The 10,420-nt window shown below is 39.1% G+C and overlaps 1 protein-coding gene across 4 annotated transcripts in view; it reads right to left on the reverse strand.

Annotated features, from left to right (window-relative positions):
- The window catches only part of LOC102300733 (protein NLRC3), a 13,199-nt gene extending 4,508 nt beyond the window's left edge, over positions 1-8,691 (reverse strand). The window contains exons 1-9 of one of the 4 annotated variants that reach the window (XM_042225005.1): positions 8,633-8,691; positions 4,795-4,926; positions 4,612-4,710; positions 4,383-4,508; positions 3,477-3,555; positions 3,090-3,318; positions 1,142-2,939; positions 867-1,040; positions 389-562 (exon numbers count right to left, since the gene is read on the reverse strand). In XM_042225005.1, coding sequence (XP_042080939.1) covers positions 389-562; positions 867-1,040; positions 1,142-2,939; positions 3,090-3,318; positions 3,477-3,555; positions 4,383-4,508; positions 4,612-4,710; positions 4,795-4,883 — 2,768 coding nt within the window. In that variant the 5' untranslated portion in view covers positions 4,884-4,926; positions 8,633-8,691. The other 3 variants (XM_014336947.2, XM_042225006.1, XM_014336949.2) reach the window with 3 other exon arrangements.
- Positions 8,692-10,420: the final 1,729 nt, after the last annotated feature.

Raw genomic sequence — 10,420 nt, forward strand, 5'->3', positions numbered from 1 at the left:
GTTCGGTTCGATACTTTGGTGTCACGGTTCCTACAAACACAGATGATCATTTAGGTTACTATAAATCACTGAGAGGAAACATTAAAATCTAAATGTTTTATCATAGTCAATGATATGATAAACAATGAAATATAATAGTTCAAATAAAAGTAGAATAGTTAAAATGAAAGTAAAAAATATAAATCTATGCTAAACTTAAACTAAGTTGGAACCTATTTTTAGTCTTTAACCAAATTCAAGTAAAAATCGGAATCATTTTTGACGATACATTATGGTGGAAAGAAGGAGAAAATTTATGAAAAATCTTAAAAACCGTCTGTCTAACAATCATAAAAATTAAGCTAATGAAAGTGTTTATTAGTAATAAAAACAAATGTAGAATCCTGACCTGAGTGTTTCTAGTTTACAGTGAAGACTTCCTAATCCAGAAGACAACACTTTCACTCCTGATTTTGCCAGGTCATTGTTACTCAAGTCCAGCTCAATTAGACTACAGAACTGGGAACTGAGAATGGAGGATATAATTTCACAGCTTCTCTGTGATAGGTCACAGCCACTCAGTCTGGAAAGACAACAAAGCACCAAAAAATAAAAGATAATTCTTGTACATGCAAAGTCTTTACTGGCCTACTCTGAATAAATAAAGTGCTTAAAATGAAATGCTTAACTCTTTCCAGTAAATGTATATATGAGTTTGTTAGTCTCATCAAGTTGTCTTATCACCAGAGTTTATAGATCTTAATAATAAAAAAACATGAATATACATCTGTAAAACATCAAACATCAAATTCAAAGTCTGGGAAGTTTTCTTTTTAAATATCTACTAATTACCTTCTCACATCAAATTGCAAAATACATTATCTGACCTGATAGTTTTCAGTGTAATGTGTGGATGCTTCAGTCCAGCAGATATCAACTTCACTCCTGAGTCCCGCAGGTTGTTGTTACTCAGATCTATAGCTGTCAATTCACAGTCCTCCATTTTAAGCACAGAGGACAGAGCTTCACAGCTTCTTTCTGACAGGTTACAGCTATTTAGCCTGAAGATACAGTAATATAAAATTAAGCAGTGATGGATGTGTTTGTCATTCCTGTTAAAGGGAGAGAAGGATCTTTAAATCTTTAAATCTTTATAACTTACAGAGCTTTTTGAGAAGCTTTGACCACTGGCAGCAGCCTCAGAAGAGCATCCTCTGAAGCAGAATATTTCTTCAAGTCAAAAACCTCAAGGTCTTCTTCTGACGACAGTAAGATGAAGACCAGAGCTGACCACTGAGCAGGAGACAGCTCATCTGTGGAGAATTGTTCTGAACTCAAAGACTGTTGGATCTTCTCCACTATGGCACGATCATTCAGCTCATTTAGACAGTGGAACAGGTTGATGCTTTTCTCTACAGACAGATTCTCATTGAGCTTCTTCTTGATGTACTGGACAGTTTCCTGATTGATCTGTGAGCCATTTTCTGTCTGTGTCAGAAGACCTTGTAGGAGGGTCTGATTGGACTGCAGTGAAAGACCCAGGAGGAAGCGAAGCAACAAGTCCAGTAATCCATTTGGACTCTGTAAGGCCTTTTTGACAGCACTCTCATAGAATTGAGACCCTGTATGTTGTCTTGTTTCAAAGTTCCTGGAGGTGTTTTGTTCCTCTTCCAGCAGATTGACTCCAGTGTTGATGAAGGTCAGATGGACATGAAGAGCAGCCAGAAACTCCTGAACACTCAGATGGATGAAGCAGAACACCTTGTCCTGGTACAGTCCTCTCTCCTCTTTAAATATCTGTGTGAACACTCCTGAGTACACTGAGGCTGCTGTGATATCGATGCCACACTCTGTCAGGTCTGATTCATAGAAGATCAGGTTGTCTTTCTGCAGCTGATCAAAAGCCAGTTTTCCCAGAGACTCAACCATCTTCCTGCTCTCTGGACTCCAGTGTGGATCTGTCTCAGCTCCTCCATCATACTTGAACTTCTTCACTTTTGTCTGAACCACCAGGAAGTGGATGTACATATCAGTCAAGGTCTTTGGCAGCTGTCCTCCCTCTCTGGTTTTCAGCACATCCTCCAGAACTGTAGCAGTGATCCAGCAGAAGACTGGGATGTGGCACATGATGTGGAGGCTTCGTGATGTCTTGATGTGGGAGATGATCCTGCTGGCCTGCTTCTCATCTCTAGATCTCTTCCTGAAGTACTCCTCCTTCTGTGGGTCAGTGAACCCCCTGACCTCTGTCAGAATGTCCACACACTCAGCAGGGATCTGATTGGCTGCTGCAGGTCGTGTGGTTATCCAGAGCTGAGCAGAGGGAAGCAGGTTCCCCTTGATGAGGTTTATCAGCAGCGCATCCACTGAGGTGGACTTTCTAGGGTCAGTTATGAGCTCAGTGTTGTGGAAATCCAGAGGAAGTCGGCACTCATCCAGACCATCAAAGATAAACAAAACCTGGAAGTCCTCAAAGCTGCAGATTCTTACTTCTCTGATTTCACTAAAGAAGAGATTAACAAGTTCCACCAAACTAAACTTGTTCTCTTTAAGGACATTCAGTTCTCTGAATGCAAATGGAAATATGAACTGAAAGTTCTGGTTACCTTTTTTTTCAGCCCAGTCTAGCGTGAACTTCTGTGTTAAGACTGTTTTCCCAATGCCAGCCACTCCCTTTGTCAGGACTGTTCTGATTGGTTTATCTCTTCCAGGTGGGGCTTTAAAGATGTCTTCTTGTCTAATTGTTGTTTCTTTTTTGTGTAGTCTCCTGGATGCTGTTTCAATCTGTCTGATCTCATGTTTGGCATTCACATTTCCAGTCCCTCCCTCTGTGATGTAGAGCTCTGTGTAGATCTGATTGAGAAGGGTTGGATTTCCTGTTTTAGCGATCCCCTCAAACACACACCCAAATTTCTTTTTTAGGTGAGATTTAAGTTCATATTGATAACGTCGAGCAAAGATTTCTGAAAACATAAAATAAATAACCCAAATACATGAATTATTATATAGTCAACATCTCATTCCTCTAAAGAGTGAACATATATGTTTGTCTAGCTCTTGAGATATTTGTTGCATTTATCCAGCAGCTGCGGTCTTAAGAAAAATCCTCTTACTGTTTTGCAGACTATCAGCAAGTTCCTCTTGCTTAATTTTCCTCAGGAAGTGCAGTGTAATCTTCACAAAAGCCTCTCTGCTGTTTTCCCTCTGCTCTTTAACCTCAGCCTCCAGCATCTCTTCATCCTTGCTCTGACTTTCTAAGTATTCTGGAAAATCTGCATGTAAAACCTTCTGTAGCTCCTTCAGTTGTTTCTTCACAAAAGAGATGATGTTGTCCTCCACGAGCTGGAACAAAATACCACACGAATGATACAATAAATTGAAATAATTGAGCCAAACATTAGATCCATGTTGTACACACTAACAATCCGCTGGTCTGCAAAATGCAGCATGGAGATGACTGTGAACAAAATATATGTAAAACTGGTTATACATGTACAGACCATAAATATTGACTCCAAGTGTGTTTGACACAGATGTGCAGATTGCCCACTGGGTACCTCTGAGCTCTCCTGGTCCAAGCTATGGAGGAATCAAAATAAACCTATCACATAGGTAACAAAAATTCTACGAGTGGCCAAATCAATAATCTGATATATATTTTTAAAGAGAAAGAATTCAATCACCACTTAAGCATTATCAAAAGAAAACAACACTGAATCTAACAAAGTCAAGAACACTCTTAAAGAGGTAGGAGTATAATTGGCACTCCCAAGCCCAATCTAGGCCAAATCAAACATGTGGTCATCAAGAATGTGATTTCTATACCGGACTGGTCAGGACCTGGGTTAACAAACAACTGCGTATTAACAGGGTGACAGTAGAAACTGCCAGTATTGGCTAAAGGCAAAAAAGGAGGAGAAGGGAAAGGCATGTTCAAATCCAGTGAGGGAGAAGGAAAGTAACAATATGGGCTTTAAATGGTGGGCCACCATTGGTAAACAAAGCAAATTGGTTGAGCGAAAGAAGGGACATAGAAATGTTGTTGTTTGTGGAAGGACAGCAAGGCCAGGGGCGTTGGAGGTGGATTCAAACTGTTGTTCAAAGGTGTAGATATGAAACATAATGAAGTAGGAGGAAGGAAAAGTATGTGAATAGTGCTGTGTAGGTCAAAAGAATGTCAGACAGGATCTAAGGAGCTTGGAAAGAAAAAGGTCATGAGTTTAACACCAATAATCAACGGGTGATGTTGAGTGTTTTTAGTGGGCATGCCCAACAGGTTGTTCCGAAATGTCATTCGGAAGAGAAACACAAATTATGAAGTAAGCTAGGTGAAATGCAGCAAAACAAAAATTAACAAAATTTATTTGTTTTCTATATCTTAACAAAGTCAACATGCTTCTGCTTACTTTACAGAATTAGCCTGTTCATCTTTAAAATCAGTAGGCTGTTTCCTTGAATTATTGCTCTTAAAGGAGACATTGCTGGATTCATCTTTATATTCATGTCCACGTGCGTCTGGTCTTTGATGAATCCTGACAGAAGAAAAGTTATTAAATTCCGCAAATGTTTCCTTGCACATAAAACCTTAAAATGTGTATTTGAAGTTCAAATCAGTTAATACCAATAACAACTTACATTTTACCAAAGGAACTTTTTTGTCTGAAATTAATCACAACTTCCTTTGAATCACTGCTTTTTAAGGATAAACAGCTGGGTTCAGGTCCAGGTTGGTTCCTGTGAATAATGATGGAGCAGTGATGTGAGTGCTGAGCTGTGACATGGAGAAGAGTCATGGACAGTTAGAGATGGTCATCTCACCTCTGAGCTTTGGTCTGGCTCTCATGTTCCCCACACAGAGTGGTTTTAGAGGGAGGGGCTCCCTCCTCTCTGTCCTCACACTGATCCATGCTGCTGAATTGACGTCAGCTCACACACACTTTCTACCTTCACCTTCCGAGGAAACACAAATCATTCATGTGCACATCAACTGAAATCCTCCTTTCCATCATGTGTGCTGGCCAAATATCAGCTGCTTCTTTCCTGCTTCATCTCAGTGTCAGCTGAATGCAGTCAGACAGCAGTGTGAGGCAGAGGAAGCTGCCATCAGCTGCTCTACTTCTACTATCAGTCCACTAGATGGAGTCATGAAGAACACACTGAAATACACTGAGTCACTGTAACTGGAAGCTTCAGTTCATTAATAATCACTCAGTTTAACACATCTAAACAGGATTTTAAAACAATTTGGATGATCCATAATTCAGAGAGGATCAGTAGTATTTAAGGTAAAGTGAAGAAGTGGATATTACTGTTTGAATATGTGATGATTATAATTATTGTGAGTACAAGAAAACAATGATTAGAATAAAATGGGCTCAAGTTTGTTTAGATGACAGGGTGCAGCTGTAGATCACAAGAATAGGACAGGATTTGTGAATGTGTGTGTTTTAGGTTGGTTTAGCTATAAGCCTGGGTGTGTGTAACTGTAGAGAGAGAAGAATTTATTGACAGTGGGGGTCTGCCTGACATAAAACGAAATAGGAAGCCACAGTTGGAGGGTGTTAGAAATGTGTGGAACAGCTAGAAAAGAGAGAAGTAGTTCGTTGCCCTTCAGCCTGAGATGCAGAGAGTACATCATACCCCCACACATCCTGTTTATAGGGTGCCTGAGCATTGGTGTTACACACAGACACGCACACTCACACACATATAGTGCTATGTATATTCATATATCATCATTTAGGAAAGTTGTTTTGAATATTGTAGATGACCATTAGAAATAAACACCAAGTCTAAATGTAAGGACCTGCTGGACTGTCCCTCAGATCTGCTTCTAGGTTGAAAGATCTCCCTCCGCGCAGAGCATCAGGGTGTTTGTAACTTCAGAGTGGTTTTTTTAGCTGGGTGATAAAAGGACCAGCAGTATAGAGTGAAGATTACAACATTATCTACCCAATGTACGAGTTTTAGTTTAAAATTTTATAAATCATGGTAAACTAAGGTTCACAGGTGTTTCTCTAAATTGTGTTTTTATATTAAGTAACAATTCTTTTATCTTTTGCCTGAACATATGGATAATGTGTAACAACATTTTGTTGTTACACATTAGACCAATGACATCAGTATTTGCAGAAATATATGGAGGTGACTGACAAGTTTCCATGTTACCATGGCAACGTGTTTCACTTCCTTTGGTTGCATTTGTATCTGTCAGAAAAAAAGAGAAGAGAGAAGACAGGAAACTGCTGCCAGCAGCATCTTTGCAATGTGGTTTGCATTTTTACCATGTGACATCACATGTCTAGGATGAGTTTTAGTATAACAGGCTGACACGGGAGAAATCAGTGTCAGCTTTGTGCATTCATCCCAGTCTTTGCTGTTTCTTCTGTGATATATGCAAGCTTACATACATACATATATACATTATATGTTTAATATTTTTTGCTTCAATGTAATAAAAAATTAAATAACTTCTTTTTGACCTATGGAACAAAAGTCTTTACTGCCAGATGTAGCAGGTGTAACTCCTCAGTAACAACCCACCAGGCTGGGCAATGAGTACACAGTGACAGTCAGAAAACTAGACCCTTTAATGGTAATACATACAAATTATTATTAGTTATTATCATTATTATCAAATTATTATTATTAAGCTTTAAAATGTTGGAGCAGGATCAAATAAAGTCCATTATAAATGTGTACTACTCAAAGAAATAATTAAAGCGTTCTGTTAATAGAGCAGGAGCGGGAATGGTTTTACAGGTGGAGGGCACTAACATTTTTCCCTCTTCATCTTTTCTGTCTGTCTTGTCATTAGTTTTGCTTTGGCTAAGGTCATTGTCCCTACTGGCACCAAGAGGTGACACCAGAACGTTTGCTGTAAAGTCTCAAGAGCATCAAGGAGATTCCAGGAGACAGTCACTCTGGTAGAGCTGGACGGGGCCATAAAAGGTCCTGAGCCATCAGCAGTATCTGTTCTTTTGTGCAAGGAGGAACAGGATGAGCACTGTCAGAGCCTTACAAAACAACCTCCAGCAGTCCACTGGTGTAAATGACCGAACAATTAGAAACAGGCTTCACGAAGATGAAGATCCTGTGGTGAAGGTCGAGATGCTCTACTGGGCCCTGTACTCACTGCCCAGCACCACAGCACCAGCCTGATTGTCATTTGCTGTGGAGTACTAGAATTAGCAGGTCCACCACTGGCACCCTGTTTTTTTTACAGATGAGAGCAGGGTTACCCTGAGCATGTGGGACAGCTGTGAAAGGCTCTAAAAAAACCAGTGGAGAACGTCATGCTGCCTGTAACATGTCAGCATGTCCGGTTTTGTGTTGGGTCAGTGATGGTCCGAGGACACAAATTGATGGAGGGATACACAGACTTCTACAGGCTGGGCAACTACACCCTGACTGCCATTAGGTATCAGGATGAAATCCCCAGACCCATGTCCTACCTGACAGTGGTGGAGAGGGTCCTGGGTTCCTCCTGATGAAAAATGTGGCGAGAGTATGCAGGCAGTTCCTGCAGGATGAAGGAACTGACAGCAGAAAGCTTGCCTAACCTAAATCCAACAGAACAACTCTGGGACATTATATTTGAGTCCATCTGATGCCACCACGTTTTTCCCTCAGACTGCTGAGAAGGTCAGCGATGCCCTTCTCCAGATCTGTGATAAGATCCATCTGTACACCCTCCACCCTCTTGTCAGGAACACACCCAGACATTGTCAGGCTTGCATACAAGCACATGACGTCCATACAGACGACTGAATACCATTTTGGGTTGGTGCCATTAAATTTCATCAAAATGGACTCAGAAAATTTTTCACTTTGGTTTTCTGAGCATCTTTGAATTCATTAGGTTTATTATTTTCATTCCCATCAAACGACATGGCCTCTTTTCATTCCGACCACATTACCCATTCAATATCAGTACAAATATCCACTGTGTCCTTTTTCCCCACTGACATCTGATGTGTTTTCAAAGTGTTCATTTTTTGAGCAGTTACATGTTCAATCTGTTCTAGGAAGAAATCAGTAGAAATACACAAATAAAATGTCAACTATACATGATTATATCATTTCTCCAATAAACAGAAATGTTGAGCTCTTAATAATTAGGAAAAAAAACCCTTAAAGGTAGGTGTGGTGGAAGACACCAAAATGAAAGCATCGCTCTCATCTTAACAAGTGTTCTCAGACAAATGTAGTAAAAGTAAAAATACTGTTCATTTGGAGCAGCTCCTGTCTATAGTTTAATCATTGAATTGAAGTAACTGTAACGGTGGGAATATCTCAAGCAGAAAAAAAGAAGTATTCAAAGTTACTCGAAGAGAGCAGTGAAGAAAAAATATTGAGTTAACTTTCAGGTCCAGGAGAAGATCAAATTTGTAAAGCCAGTTTCAAAATAAAAGACAAATCCTCACGGTGAAAATATTTAAATAGGAATTCAAATATAGTTAATAAGTAGGTAAGTTCCTTGGCTCACATACAAAGAAGCGCACACAGATAAAATTGTGGCTGACACATTTACCTGCTGGCCTCCTTCATTCACTCTGAGTCTGTCACTGTGAGCTATGAGCGGCAGAGTTGTGCTGGAACTAAACGGCACACAGCTGATGTGATCCAGGAAAACATTACAGACCGCCTCACTCACCTTCACACGGAGCTTCATATGGAAACGATCATCTGATACGAAATACAGGAAAGTGAAATGAAACTTCAATGAGGAAGGAAACACTCAGAGATGCGTTTAAGGCCAATCAGAATCGACAAAATCAACATCTGATCACCTTATAGTTTTAATCTTTTTGGGGAGAGAAATTGACGCATATATCAATGTTTGTCTTACGGTGTAATTTTTTGTCACTTAAACGTCAAACACACAGGCCTATTTTTTTTTAATTTGAAGGATTAAGCTCTTGGTTTCTTCAATGCTTAAAACATTTATTTTTTGAAGTCTGACAGTTTACTGTTGTTTTGTGTGAGCTGCATCCTTGATTAAGTTCTGAACTGAAGTTGAGTTTTTGGGGAGCAGCAAAGCTTCACAGGGAGCAAAATAAATGCAGAACGTCCTACATATTTAATGAAAGCCAGTCATTTATATCAGAATGTAGTTCAAAGTTTTACCAGCAGAGAGCGACAACTCCCCAATTTATGTCAAACTCGTTCACAGTTGATATTAGTTTTACTAGAGCTTCAGTGAAAGTTCATCGTATTTTAAACAGATAACTGAGAGAGAGTTCCTCTGACGATGAAACAGTAATGCGCCATTTGTGGTGTTGCAGAGCTGTGGGACTGTACTTGTGGTCATTATGGGACGATTCCTCTGGTTTGAGCAAAAAGATTTTAACGCTGGAAATCCATCAGCTCACTTTAACAGACAGCAGCTCGATTTACTAACAGTCCGCACCAGAGAAACAAACATGTTCAGGCATTAAAAAACTATGGCTGGAATTTTCAAGTGGTGTAGTGTCATTTTTGTGACAGAGGCATGGTCACAGCAAGTCTTTTTATGGCAGACCTATAATGTATTTCACATTTTACATTAATAATAATATTTGTGGCATGCAGTAAATTTAACACTGGGATTTGTGATGGTCTGAGTGTTTACCTGGATTCAGGGGGAAAGGTCAGAAAAATATAAATGGGATGGGTGTACGACTCAAAGATGTGAGTGTAGTGCTAAAACTTTGTCTCTGTCCTGCAACTCTTCACAAAAGGGATTCTTTTCTCAGCAGTGCACACAGAGTGATTTTCATATAGTTTATCCCCCCCCCATCAGAGTTATGCAGACCATATTGAAATGCAACTGTTAATACGACTGTGGCAGATTTTAAGAAGAACCTGTGGCCTCACACAGCCTACAGGGAAAAAAAGAGCAAAACCCTTGTTTACCTACATTACACAGCATCAGTATGTTCATTAACATACAGAGTTTCAAACATGAAGACCACATGTTCTGGTGAACTGTTTAAAAACATCAACAAAAACACTTTTGCTGTAGCCTATAGATTTAAATCTCTTTATATTCCATTACAGATGCTACTGTTACTTACCCCAAACATTAGGCACTGTTATGCATAACTATCATCTACTACTGTTACTATTACTACTGTAAAATAAAATAAAAAAGGCAGTATAATAAACAAACAAACAAGATGAGAGACAAATAAAACTATATGTATTAACAGTGTATAAACAAATTTCATAAAGACAAAATAGTCTTTAGCCCAGAATTGTGAAATTATTTTCTTACAGCATTAAAACTAATTAAATTAAAATAAATACAAAATGAAGGTAAACACAACAAACATAAACAGAGCAGTGTACCTGGTTTGAAAGTTGACCTTTTCCAAGATTTTAAAGTCTAAAAGACGCTTATTATTATAATGTCTTTACATTACAATATAAATATATAATATAGGCAGCTGTTGTTGTGATT

This window comes from Haplochromis burtoni, unplaced genomic scaffold (assembly GCF_018398535.1).
Source record: "Haplochromis burtoni strain Fernald_Lab_line unplaced genomic scaffold, NCSU_Asbu1 Contig_157, whole genome shotgun sequence".
NCBI lineage: Eukaryota > Metazoa > Chordata > Actinopteri > Cichliformes > Cichlidae > Haplochromis > Haplochromis burtoni.